This window comes from Hyposmocoma kahamanoa, unplaced genomic scaffold, assembly GCF_003589595.1.
Source record: "Hyposmocoma kahamanoa isolate Upper Pololo Valley unplaced genomic scaffold, ASM358959v1 95, whole genome shotgun sequence".
NCBI classification, from domain to species: domain Eukaryota; kingdom Metazoa; phylum Arthropoda; class Insecta; order Lepidoptera; family Cosmopterigidae; genus Hyposmocoma; species Hyposmocoma kahamanoa.
In genome coordinates, this window is record NW_020654972.1 from 1,083,946 (window position 1) to 1,098,487 (window position 14,542).

General features: G+C 37.4%; 1 protein-coding gene across 3 annotated transcripts in view; it reads left to right on the forward strand.

Moving 5' to 3' along the window:
• The window catches only part of LOC113238179 (semaphorin-2A), a 512,200-nt gene that overhangs the window by 485,556 nt on the left and 12,102 nt on the right, over window positions 1-14,542 (forward strand). For all 3 annotated transcript variants that reach the window (XM_026474944.1, XM_026474943.1, XM_026474945.1), the window contains 3 exons: window positions 1,441-1,671; window positions 3,744-4,002; window positions 6,901-7,055. In XM_026474944.1, coding sequence (XP_026330729.1) covers window positions 1,441-1,671; window positions 3,744-4,002; window positions 6,901-7,055 — 645 coding nt within the window. The remainder of the gene's footprint in view (window positions 1-1,440; window positions 1,672-3,743; window positions 4,003-6,900; window positions 7,056-14,542) is intronic.

The window sequence follows — 14,542 nt, forward strand, 5'->3', positions numbered from 1 at the left end:
CACAGGGCTTTAAATTGCAAAGATCTGATGGGCACTACCACTGCGCCCGTCACCCTGAGACATAAGTTGACAAGTCCCATGTACCCGTAATTGCACCAGCACCCTTTTACCCTTGAAAACCGGAGCACGGTAATGCTAACATTACTGCTTGGCGGCAGAAATACGTAAGGTGGCTGTACTACCCTGGATGAACTCTTTCACAAGGAGTTCTACTGCTACTAAAATGACATGTTAGTATGACCACCAATAAACGGCCCAAATAGAGAGTATTTTTTTTACCCCACGTGAGACCCCTAATACGTATGTAATAAATATACTTGCACAGAAATATATTACGATTTTTCTGCAAGTGAGTACTTGAACACATTTTCGCATACTTTGACACAGTAAAATAATAAATAATATATCTCCTTAATAAATACACATCTAACAATATAAAAGTAGGTAAATTACCAAGGACCCTCTTTCTAATATTCCCACGTACTAAAGGTATTCATCAACGAATAGCCCGGTTTATCGGCACTATTAATTACAACAAAGCCTAATTTATAGCGGCAATAACTTTAAAAGAGCCGTAGCCTTATTAAAGTTTTATACTTCTAGTTTGAGTTTCATAATAGCCATATATTCCATCCGGTTCAAAGAAGTATTTGTGTCATGGAAGAACGGAGATATTGGACGCGACACACAGTTGTAATCCCGGCCACGTGGCGATTTCATTATGCGACCAACAAATAAAGCACATATTAATACCATTTAGGAACGCACTGTACCTCAATATGACCGACATCTAACAGCTTCATTGAATATTTATTACATATCACACGAAATAACAGCAATTTGATATTGTAGTATTAACATGGGAACGTACGAATGCTTATTCTTTGTGGAATATGGACGAAATCAATATAGGTTATTTGTTGTATTACATTAAAAGAAAATGAAACAAAATACAAAATAAAAACAGAACAGGTGCAAAAATTAAGTTGGCGAAGTGTTCATTGGAGGTATCGATTGTCAATGCGAAAGAAAAAAGCTCTGTCTGTTACGTTTTCACGCCTAAACCAAATTTGATGATTCTTGGTATGGAGATAGATGAGACCTAGGAGACGGATGTGGACTACTTCGTATTACGAAAAGAAATATTAAAGATGGTGAAATAGAAGGTGAAAGTTTGTATCGAGAAATTATAAAACTGTAGAAATTAGTATAGTACAGTAGGCAACTCAAAGTACTCAATCTATTCAGACGAAGTCGCGGGTACCAGCTGGTATGTCATACAATTTTAGGATGAAAAACATTAGATTAATACCACAGAGTATTGAGTTTTGTGTTTCTATGATGGCTATTTATTTACGTCGGTTAGTGAGTAATGAAGTCAAACACTGTGGGGGGAAACTCAAATTGAATTCTAGTTGGTAACTAGTTCGTCCGTTTCAGAACCTAACTTCGTGGGATCCTTCGACGTCGGGGAGTATATCCTGTTCTTCTTCCGGGAGACGGCGGTGGAGTACATCAACTGCGGCAAGGCTGTGTACTCGAGGGTCGCTCGAGTATGCAAACGAGATACTGGCGGCAAGAACATTCTCAGCCAGAACTGGGCTACATACCTTAAAGCGAGACTCAATTGCAGTATACCTGGAGAGTTCCCCTTCTACTTCAATGAAATACGTAAGTTCACAAACTCAATTTTACCGTTTTATACAAAGTTGTGCTTAATGTGGGGGAATTAAACGCTCTCGCGAATAGTCAAACAGCAGCTTTGTAAAAAAAAACTGTACATACTCGTCTCATACGAGTCAGTTTAACAAGTTAAATATTTTGTAAAAAGACTTTATTTAAACATCCCAACGTAAAAAGTCCCTTTCACCTAATCTACAAACATTTCCGTTCAAATATTGACTGCGTCTAAAGCAAACATTTTTCTGTGAAATTCTGAGGTGCATTCGACGTTTAGACGACAAAAGTCTAGCCGATTTCGCTTCAAAGGCCTTTTTAGAGTTCATCTAATATTAACGCTCGGCGTGGAGGATTCGGTTTTTCTCGGCTCTGCATAACTCATGAGTATGTAATAGGTACACAAGCGCCCGCTATTTGCACTACCAGACGTGTTGTATTTACATGTCCGTTCTGTTGCGTTAGAAGCTTACCCTAGGGCGTTTGCGCATTACGTCTGATTCGTATCAGTTCCGAATCTGAGAAATGACGGTCTGAAACGTCACAAAGATCATTTTATCTCTAGGTGTTATTCGTATTTTCTCGTATTCGAATCGGACTTAGTACACAAGCGACATCCGAAATGGGTCCAGGTTTCTACATTTGTATAGTCTCGGATTTGGAACGAATAAGAATCTGATGCAGTGCGCTTAACCAGGAAACTAATCGATATGTCACCCTGAAAAACATAGACGTAGCACGACGTAATAAGGAATATGAAATTGTAAAAGGTGAAAACAAACAAGTAAAAAACACAGCGAAAAACTATCAGATGCTCAATTCAAATATTCCTACTTTCAACTTCAACGGAACAGTTTAGCTGATTGACAACACATCAACATCACTGTTATTAATTAATTTTAGATTTATATTGAACGTTATTAGTGTTTATTAGAGACTACCTACAAAGCTGCGCGATTCTCACTTACAAACACTGTTTAGAAATTCATAAATGTACGAAACAACACAAGCCAAGTAGTGTGAACAATAATCGTTGCCACTATTGCCAAGTCGCTCCGCTAAAACTGAAACAACATTGTGCCCACAGGTTCCTTAGTGAATTCAAATAGCTATTAATTAAAATCACTTGGGTTGTCATTTATAACTTCAAACTAGTTTAATTGTGGTAGCAACTTTTGGTGACATGGAGATATAAAGTTTTGGAGCGGCAATTATAATAATTTGATAGTGAACTTCCAAAACTTCCGACGGTGAAGAGATTTGACAAAGCGAAGTTTTGATAAGTATCGTGAATATCCATTTATTTATTGAGATACATACACATTTTACTGAAGTTGAATCTACCTGTAGGTATACAAGTGTATGTTTTCACGACTGGCTTTTGCACACGACAGTTTCAGTTTCAGTTTCGTTGTTCATCTGTTTGTTTCTCAATGAAAGTCGTGTAATATTGTACATTCAATTTTGATTTTGGAATACACTTCTCAGTCTTTGAGTACTGCGTCAAAAGAAAATTTGTAAAACCTTAATTATAATTAGCTTAAATTTAAAATTTTTACTGACACTTATTGGTAAAAGAACCGATGATCTTTAAATCTGAGGAGAAATTCATCAAACATAGCTAAGAGTCTTCCTGATTGCTTCAGTCTTCAAATAAAAACACCACTTTGGGATCAGTCCATCCGATTAAGATCTACTATGCCACAGCAGGTACACACAGACAAAGGCTTCAAATTTGTAAATCCCTCGTTTTGCGTCAAGGGTGAAAAATATATAATTGTATTGTTATAATTACATTTATTTTATTCATTAATAATAAACATAGTCCCTGTTACAAGGGCAGTAGTTTTTATTGGAATGTAACCGGTATTTTTTTTAAATTCACAAATTATTTCGAAAGCAAACAATATGGTACGGAACTCTTATTGCGTATCTCATTTGTTTTAAGTATATTTGTGCTTGTATGTTGTTCAATTGTGACATGTATTGGGGTTGATAAAATACAGTAACGCAGTAATTGATAAAAAGAAACAATTGAAAATACTTTTTTATCTTTTGTTAACCAGAGAGCATTTACAAAGTACCAGGGGACGATAGCAGATTTTACGGCGTATTCACAACTGCTTCTACCGGCCTCATGGGATCTGCAGTCTGCACTTTTACTATCGGAGATATCCAGAAAGCCTTTGAAGGGAAATTTAAAGAACAGGCTACTTCCAGTTCCGCTTGGCTCCCAGTTATAAGCAGCAGAGTGCCTGAACCTCGACCAGGGACTTGTGTCAATGATACTTCATCTTTGCCTGATACAGTGCTAAATTTTATAAGGTAAGTGACTTTGAAGTTATATCATAAATAAGTAAAGATGTAGTTTACTATAATTCCTCTAAAGCCCTCCTTGTTATATTTAACACATTTTTAATTTTCGGTAACTTCCAAAATATTGCTACATAAGTTTTATTGTTACCCAAAAAAATGTCAATTACGCTGATTATGGTTAACAATAAAACTAAATATAGTAGTGACTGTTACATAATGAAAGGCATTAAAATACGAGTGTTTTAATGCCTAATTATGTACAGTTACATACACTACTTTATCTATACACATATTATAAGCTCTCTATGATGTGTTCAGGAACCGCATAGTACGACCTGGATTGCGGCATTGATCAGGGCTATTAGCAGTAATTATTAGTAAAATAATGCAAAAAACTTCTTTCTCACGCATGTCATGCAACCGTAGTTTTTTAATTTATAGACAAACTACAGTCGGTCCCATCTATCATATCGTTCGATATAAAGTAACGTGCGAATTTTGTCAAAATTGTTTGCTATTGACAGTTCATTTCGAATAAAACTTCATCTTGAATGTTATTAGAATTGAAGTCGAATCAAATTGTTTTGTTTTTCATGTTCAAAATTTGAATGTAATAATAAAATTGAATTTGATGTTAATATAAAGCAATAATAACATTTTCTCAGATCAGAAATTTGTTCTAACAAAAAAGTTTATCTTTATGCTCGTCGTGATTTGCGGTTTTTAAACACATCATAGAGGGTTTATACGTGTATAGACAAAAGCATTAAAATACCGATTAGAGGGGGTTGTAGTCGTGTCGTTGATATGTTATGTCTCAATTTCGCTAAAAATGTTGATTACGTTAATTATGACATGAACCAATAACTCAAGATTACTGCTAATCTCCTTACTACGGATGGTAGCTCTGAAAAAGGTCAAAATTCCGTCTTATACTCAATACTTTATTGCGTTAACAAAAGTTTACAAGATGGCGCTGATCAGTAGCCAGGAAGTAGTTTATATTATGTATATGGCCGTGGGTATTAATTAATTCCTGTTTAATATGAAATTAATGTAAGAAGTCAATTTTTGCCTTGTTCAAATATTCAAATATTGATCATGAGCGAAAATTATTTTCTGAACTTTGACAAATATGCATGTCAATAGATGGCATTGTGTTGTACATGTACAAACAAATTTTTAAATCAACGCTTCCTAATATGGATAGATGTCGCTAATTGTGAACAAAATAAAAGTATCGATAGAAATCTGTGCAATAAGCGCCATTTAGTTGATTTGTTTGTTATCACTACAAAGAGAAGCTTTTATAAATTGTAGCTTGTCAATGTAAAACAAATTAGTTACAGAAGTAGCTATTTGGTACTCGTCGCGACATCTGCCCCCGTGGCATTGCTACGCATGATACTAGCGACGCGCGCGATAAAATTGGAATAAGCGCGCGCTATTGGCTGTCTCAATCAGATCTAATTTAGATAGCCAATAAATAGCGCGTGCTTATTTCAATTTTATCGCGCGCGTCGCGACTATCATGCATAGCCATGCTATGGGGCCGGTGTACCAATAGGTACTAAATACCACGACTACTTTGTCTTGTAACGCGATTAGCAGTCTCTTGACTTATTGGTCTATGGTTATGATAAGGAGGGCAGTATACTTTTCAAACAATGTCTCTAATCGTCTAGGAATAAAACCTATTGCAAAAAGTTATAATATTATTCTTCGTACATAACGCATTCGTGTCTTTCAAAGTATCTGTAATATTTATTAAATACACTAAATTTCAACTTACTAACCAATTTTCCCAAGTCCAACACTTTCAACATGTAGAACAAATAATTGCAAACAAATAACAAACAGAAAAAATACGTCTACGGATGATGGTGAAAACTCTTACCAGCACTGCAGTTTTATCAGACACGTCCTGTTAATTATCCGACACTCGCCCGAGAGAGTGTTCAATTATATTTTTTGCCCACGCTTTACGATCCTCGTGTGGAAACGTTGAGATTTTAACACTTCACCTGCACCAGACTGTTGGAGATACTATAATAAAAATTGTTATCCGCACAACTCCACTTTTTAATTAAATGAATGAGGAATTTTTGCTTTAGTCGCGTTTTATCTGGGTGTTGTGACATGAAAATGCAAATGGAAAATAAATTATGCAGTGCATTTAAAAGAGTGCTCTTGAGTAATTAAATTATACACACCAAAATAAATAGTAACTGTAGAGTAAAATGAGTTTCGGACTTCTACATAAAGACAAAAATGTAATCATGTATCGTTGGCTAAATTCGTAAAGCTCGTAACCTCCATTAATGTGAACTTTTGAATAGGCACAAAAAACAGAATTACTAGAAGTAATTAAATAAATAATAATAATAACGCACATACTCAACATAGCCCCGCACTATGGAAACCCTATGTCGCGGGTGCAATGGACACACACATAGACAACCACAAATTACACCGAAACTCACGAGAGAAATAAATGTAGACTTATAAATATTTCTCCCGGCCCGGGAATCGAACCTGGGAGCTCTGCGTGGCAGTCCGGCATGGTAACCGTTCGGCCAAGGACGCAGTGCAGTGCAATTATGTAACAATCTATGATTATACATTTATCATATCACTAAAAAAGGGTCGAGACATTATATTTTAAGCCTTGATCACCCGATATTGCGCATGAAAAGTAAAATAGGGAGTTACGAAGTTTTCAAATCTAGCGACGACACGACGGTGTGTATTATGTAGGTACACTACCTTCGTCTTCTATTATAACTTGATCATTGTTCCACAGCCGTCGTCTTTTGTCTTTGTATTTTGACAGTTTTGATGGCGGTATTGATGAACTGTTTTCATGTTTCGAAATGATATGTCAATCGATATCCTTTCTAAACCCAGATCGCATCCACTGATGGACAGCGCAGTGTCACACGAATACGAGAAGCCAATCTACTACAAGCGAGACCTGTTCTTCACGAGACTAGTCGTGGACCGCGTCAAGGTCGATATGATGGGGCATCAGTTAGACTACACTGTTTATTATGCAGGCACGAGTAAGTGTAATTTGCAGTTCTTGCTTGGTTGTTTACATGTATTATTTATTGACGAGGTAATTTCGTCTTTTTAAAAATTCTGTTTAAAAGAATACTTACTATAGTCACATTATAACAACGTGCGAAAATATAAACTACTAACTACTAACTTCTAAAATATATTTTTAACCTAATAAGAGGATGTATAATTAACCCTCCTCTATTGGCTCAAATTCCTTTTTTTATCCCGCCAATCACACGTTACGTCCTTCGTCAGCGCAAATACCCTCTATTCAACTTTCATTTAACCCGCACAGTGACACTAAGACGGACACCATTCTTCGAAGCCCTAGCCGTAATTGAATCCTTAAGCAAAACAAATGATATTGACGTTTTCAGCAACACTGAATCAAAATTTCTAACATGCGCTGGTTACTATTTGGAGGCGGTCACCGCCCAAAGCTCCGTGGTCCAAATTCCGCATCCTATCTTTGGCCGGTGATCGACTCAACCTTTTTTGTGACTATGACTTACATGTTTAGTTATAAGTACTGTAAGTGTAAGTTGTACAAAATAAATAAATAAACTAAATTATAGGTACACCCAATGATACCCAACCTATTTCTAACAAATATTGTTCAAAAATAATTGCTAACAATATGATTATGCTGATTATCATCAGAGTATCAAGACATATTTGACATAACTCACTCATTTGGTGCCACATTGACGTAATTGTAATTTTGGTAAAATTATATGAAATATGTTAACTAACACTTCGTAAGAAGTGTTTACATTTGAAGGAAAATTGGCAGTAATTTTAAATATAGGTATATATATATATTGGTATTGGTATTGGTGCAACGGGCTAGTTTCCGCAACTCGACGTCGAGGCGGCTATTTTGCGTGTATATATATATTTATATTATATATGTATAATATGTTAGATATTATATGTTGTAGAGAAAAATACACAGTTTTGCTAACACGTCATAATTAAAAAAAATGCAAATCCATTTCCTGTAACATTACAATAATTGAATCAGTGTAGCACCAAATGAGCGAACTATTCATTACAACACAAGACAAAAACAGAATTTCTAACTTTAGTAATGAGCGTAATGAAGTCTGCCTTGGCTAAGTTTTGACATCAGGCATAAAATTAAAAAGAAAAAGAAGAAAGTGAAAAAAAATTAAGTTTGGGACAAAAATAATTCGTCGAAAGTAATTGCAAATTGTGAAACACACGTATCTGCTGACTAGAAACAATTAGAGAATTCCCAAGCGCCCGAAAACAATCAGCACAGGCGACAGGCGAGGGCATAAAATTTCATAAAAACCCGTGAATTAAAAATGCTGCCGTAGTGGAATAAAAAGTGTGGGCAGTGAAAGTGGCACAAAGGCCATAATTCGTCTCGCCGCGACTGCTCGGACTTGCTGGAATGCCATTGCACTCTGGGGCTAATGTCCACTTACAGGACTAAGCTATGGAAATTACTGTTAAAATGCCTGCGTAGTGAAATAAAAATGCCGGTGAAAGTGGTGCACAACCTATAATTTATCCCGCTCTGACAGCTTGCAGTCGTCTGTCGTAGTCGTCTGGATGCCATCGGTTTTTACACTGTGCTTTCTGACCTAGCCAATTAAAATACCTTTCAAAAGTATTAAAAATTATTTTCTGCACAGCTATCAAAGTGCGAAGTGCTAAGTCAATTTAAAGCAAATATCTCAGAGGCACTGCCACTGCGCCCGTCACCCTGAGACATAAGTCGACAAGCCCCTTGTGCCTGTAATTTCCACCAGCACCCTTACCCTTCAAAACTGGAGCGCATAATGCTTACATAACTGCTTGGCGGTTGAAATAGGTAAGGTGGCAGTCATTGAGTATATTTCTGGCAGTACTTCCCTGGACGAACTCTTTCACGAGGAGCTCTCCTGCTACTAAAAATATACACATAATATATACACATCCATTTATAGCCATCGTATCAGCAGCGAAAATTTAATACCTTGTTTAACAATTTAAGTCAACAATGAAATATATTTGTGATTAAGTTTTATTGAATGTCAGGATGTTACACCACCATGATATTCAATTTTTTTGTGAATTACTCCACTAGTTTGTTGTAATTATTAAACAAAAATTGAACACTTAAAAAAAATTCCATTCGATCCGACTGGATTCGAACCAACGTCTCCTAGCAAACCGTGCCAGATGATATGCCAACTAAGTCACGAAATGAACAAACGGACCTCACAAATTTTTACATGTGCTTATTGCAGATTTTTGTTATGATTTGTAACGACTTTTTTGCCGTAGCGCCATCTGTGAGAAATCCATGAAATTACTACATACAATACAACGATAGAGCATGTAGAAATTATGAGGCTTTGAACCAAATGAATAATAATATTGACTGCTGGTTTATTGCTCCATTTAAACGTTAATTTGCGCGACTCGTGGCGCAGGCGAGCATAATAGAAGCGCTAGTGCCGACCGCATCGGATCACGTCAATTTCCACTGCTGCATAAATTCGACTTGCCAGTCGCCGCCGCACACTAAACAACGCCTCCAAGTGGTAATTTTCGCCTATGTTGTTGCAATTTTCACCAATTTTCCTCGAATATCGCAACGACCGACCCACCCCGCCGCCGCCGTGAGGCTACAGAGTGGATTAAACTCACGTAGATATCTAACGAAGGGGGGTTCGTTTACGGAACAACTTTTACGAAAGGCGAGCTACGTTTGAGTTGGCGTTTGAAATGCATGTGTGTGGAATATTAAATTGTTTAAACGTTACCTTTGACGTTCCCTCCCGTGCCATAACCACGTGCCGCAATAATTACTCTAACTTAATCTACACAATGTAACTTTGTTTCTCTGTTTCGATGCTACAATGAGGCTTTGACGGGGCGTTAACACAAACTCTATGCTTTTGATTTAAGAGCCCGGTAACTCGAATTAAAACACAATAAAGTGTTTAAACACGGTCATGTTAAATCCCGTGACAGTACTCGGCAATAAATGGTCTCGAGTATTCAAACCGCAAAACTAGGAAAAAGAGCAGCAACCCGAAAATACGGAGCTCTCTTAGTTCACTATTATTTACACTCGAGCGCAAAATAAGTTGCACGAAATTCCGGCGTCACAAAGAGCTCGAGGCGTCCCGTGAAAAAGGACAGTTTACTCTTTCAATAAAGAGCGGTGGTGGCGCGGCATAGTGCGGCGATATTACCTCCCGCTTAGCCCATTTTGAGTGCTTACCGCGTTATAATATGCATTAAACTGCACCGCAACCGGCGGAAAGTTGTAGCCGCTCGAGGTGCTAGCAGACAATGAGAAACGAGCGTATGATGCTCCCGCAATGCGGACTCGCGCCATCGCTCGGCTCGGCTTCACTAGCTTCATTTGTTTTATCACACCCGAATCACTGTTACCAGACAACTTTGAGCGTCCCGCCGACGCTGATAAAACTTTGACAGCGACTGTCATGCACACACCCCTCCGTGATTGTCAATGAAAGGGAACCGAGGTATCAAAGACGTTAAGAGTATTTGGAAGTTAACAAAGTTAATTAAATTCCTCGAGTTAGACGTCAACAGTGAGACTCTTTAGAGTACGAAGGGCGCTCGGTAAACAAACGAACATATTAATGTTAACGTATCGCACGAGCTCAGTCATTGTAACTCAAAATATAATTAGTGCTTATTTTTAGATACAAAGGAAATGTTCGCCTTTATTTCCAACTTTGGAACCACACATAATGGTCGCTTCGGTGAAATGTCAAAGCTTGGAATAGGTAGATATGTAGAAAATCAAATTGTAGATGCGGACACGAGCCGGAGCGGAAAGATTTTAACGTCGCATGTGGTGTGGTAGTGCTATTAAAACCGATTTAAAATTCACAGTCGGCCCCGCAGTGGAGTCGCCACTGGTACCATCATGGCTATTTGATGATATAATTATGCTAGTCTCGTTGCAAAATACTCAGTCCTTTGATGTTTTGAAATTTCGTTAGCCGCAGCTCGTGCAGCGTCGTGTCGAGTCGCGGCGACCGGCTGAGCGCAGCAGGTGCACTGTCTGCGACACGCCTAACGTATAGCCGTACGCAAGCCAGCCATAAATAAATCCCTCTTACACATAAGACTTACGTATATTACACATATTTCTACATTCACGTACAACTATTTAGAAATATTACTCTTCTGCAATATTCCACGAATATGTATTACTTCCACTACCATTATTTTACACAAAGTTGTTTGTTACTTTTAGTTGAGAATCATCTATTTTACTGGAAAAATGGTCCACTGTCGCCTGAGGACATGAACCGAACTACGTACTTTAAGAAACATTATTAACTTTAGAATAAAATACAACGTGTAGGTGTGTTCATTTACAAAGACTGCTGTGAAATTGTTAAGCACCAGCCAAAGTTTCAGGAAGTATGACACGTTGTTTATTTATGCGCTCAGGAATAATGCGGACAATAATTTACAGAATAACTTACCTTACATAAAATGTAGAGTATCGAGTTCCCTCCTTATAAGTATCGGAAACCCATTTGCCTAAGTGCATGGACTCCAAGTTTCGCCATAAACATGAAATGCGATGCAAAGTGATTTGCGAAGGTGTGGTTGAGGCATGTGGCATTTTAGAACGCTGGCTCTGCAACACCGGCGACTTGCGCGTGCTGCCTGCCGCACGTGAAGATTAGCTCCCGGTCTCCCAAAACGCCTCAGATACACTCCCCAACTTACACACACCAACTCTCCATGCTTCATCGACGTGCATTGCCCTCAGGGTGAAAATGAACAATATTTATTGCTTGCGATACACCGGGAAGGAATTTCCAAAGTAATTTATAGTTTGCAACACCTTAACTCTCGCTACTACATTTTGAACTTTTACCTTGATGTACTGCTATCCACTACCAATATGGTCTGAAACCTTTCTTTTAATAACGGTGCAATAAAGTAACCCATAAACAAATATGATTAATTCCAATGAATTTAAAAATGTGCAAACGACTGAAGGTTGCCCCCAACACAGATTCGGCGGGCGGCATTCGATTTACAAAACGATCTCGCCTTCACACAAACACAAAGCAATTAGTTATGCCTATAATTAGCATTCGAATCGCGTCCAACGGGAATAAACATTGATTTTTTATTCCCACAAAACTGGAGGGAGGCCACGGGCCCGCGCAGGTTCGGGAATACTAATGTGTTCACTTTTGAACGGTTATTCGCGCCCCGCGCTAACAGTGCGCTCAACGTTTTTTGCATAAAACATCTCATCAAAGGATTGCTTAGGTCCCGCAGTATATTGAATATCAAAAGGTGCACGAACGAGAAAGTTTGGGAGGTGGGCGCGGTCGCGGCATCCCTAATGCCGGCCACCGTGAAAGCCTTCTTTAAAAATACACCTTTGAAACGTGTCTGGAATAAGCATTCAGTTTACGCTACGCAGTTATTCCCTTTGCAAATATATTATTTATGCGGTAAATAAAAGTAATCATTTCATTTTTCCACCTCGGTAATCTGATAAAATATGATAAAGTGCGTAAGCGATTCATTCGCGATGGTGTTTTGTTGAAAGCTTGTCTCTTGTTTGAACGAGAAAGTGACTAGAGCTAGATATCGCATTTCATTCCATTAACTCTAAATTACTGTAAACAATACGCCGTTAGACTCGACTAATAGAATGGTGCTATTTTTGTATTACAGGCTTAATAAATAACAGTAAATAAGTCGACATTATGGAGTTAAATAGTAAAAAAATATGTTGTGAATTGTAAAAGTATCAAAAACATTATTCTTTAAAAAAAATCAACAGACGTAGTCATTATGTTCTTATCAAAGTCGATCCGTACTATTAAACCTATTTTTAACCAAATCTGAATGACTGAGCATCCTTTCATTGTCAGTAAAGTTATTATTTAAAGTTCTCATATAATGATAGCCTGAACACAAGTGGCGGGTGGGACTACACTAGTGTATAATTATTCAAATCGATTGGAAACATAAATACAGTAGAAAGGGGTCAGGAGGCCCGGGCCCATCCTTTGATAGTCCCATAAAATTTCGAGCGACGAATCTCGTAAAAGTCAGCCGAGTGCTCGTAGGCAAACGTTAAAAAGCCACGTTCTTCGATTTACGGCGCCTATAAAATACATATTGCGATTCGTGATAAAAGTCCTAGCCGAATTCCTTCATACTGCCAATCGCAGAATTTATCTGGCCTATTCGGAATACAGAATACATTTAATACATTTTCTTCTTATTTTCCAAATATTAGTTTCATGTTAATCTTGTTTCTTTTACAGATAATTTGAGAGAAAACATCTTAACTGAGTTACCTTCAATTTATAAACAAGTGACGCCGTTTATCGCTAAACAATGTAATCTTTAACGTAAATGATTCCCTCTTAATAGGACGTTAATCATCTACAAGTATTGCCAAAGGCGAATTTAGAGACGCTGTACATCCCTTCAAAGTTTACCGACTGTCAACCTTACATTGCTTGTCAAAAACACTCTACAGGTTGTAGCATTAATGAAAAATCTTCAATGAAACGCTGGAAAGGTGTAAAAGTAAAATTGTGTTAAGAAAGCGACGGAAATCGACAAAATCCATCCGATCTCTAACTGCTAAATATATACGTGAGGCAGAGTTTTTTATGAAAAGCAATAAAGATGTTAGAGCTACTTTGTGTTTGGGAATTTATACCACTTGGAGGAATAAAACTTATATTGTTCAGGGGATCGCAAAAAAAAGTTTTCACTTAGCCCTGTCGAAGCGAAATCTTTATTGGATTATTTTCCTTTGAGACGTCCAGCCCTTACGTCCGTAATCACTTACAGGGAAAATATGAAAGGATAATTACTGTTACACCTTCGATATTTAAATTTTAATTTGTTTTGTATGAAAGGATAATTACTGTTACACCTTCGATATTTAAATTTTAATTTGTTTTGTATGAATGTAATGTGTGCCTTAGTATTTCTAAATATATATTTTTTTTAGTATTTGTATGTGTATTAAGATTACGAAGCTAGGCAAATTAAATACTTATATATAAATGCAATCTACAACCATTTCCTTTAACACGCTCGTACGTTTCCTTATGAAATTCGTGATTGTGGCTGGCCGGGTCCTTTCGGGATTGTTTAATTATTTCGCCTCCTCCGTGATCGGAATTAATCACCATAAGCAAAGATATAAACCCAAACGCCGGACCGGATTAGAGGTGCTATCGATCCATGGACCTCATTAACTTTCTTCTTAGATGGATTACTTACTACCTGTAATGCCATCGGTTTCATATATATGTACTAGATTCTTTTACGAAAGTTTTGTCTTGATTCGCAAACCTAACAAATCCATTCAATCCATCCATTGAGAAAATTAAGTATTTCTTTGTCCTTGATTTCTTTTTTTACGATATCAAGTGGCGGGACGGAAAAGTAGTACGCTTGGTGATAAGTGACACGCCTGTCCATA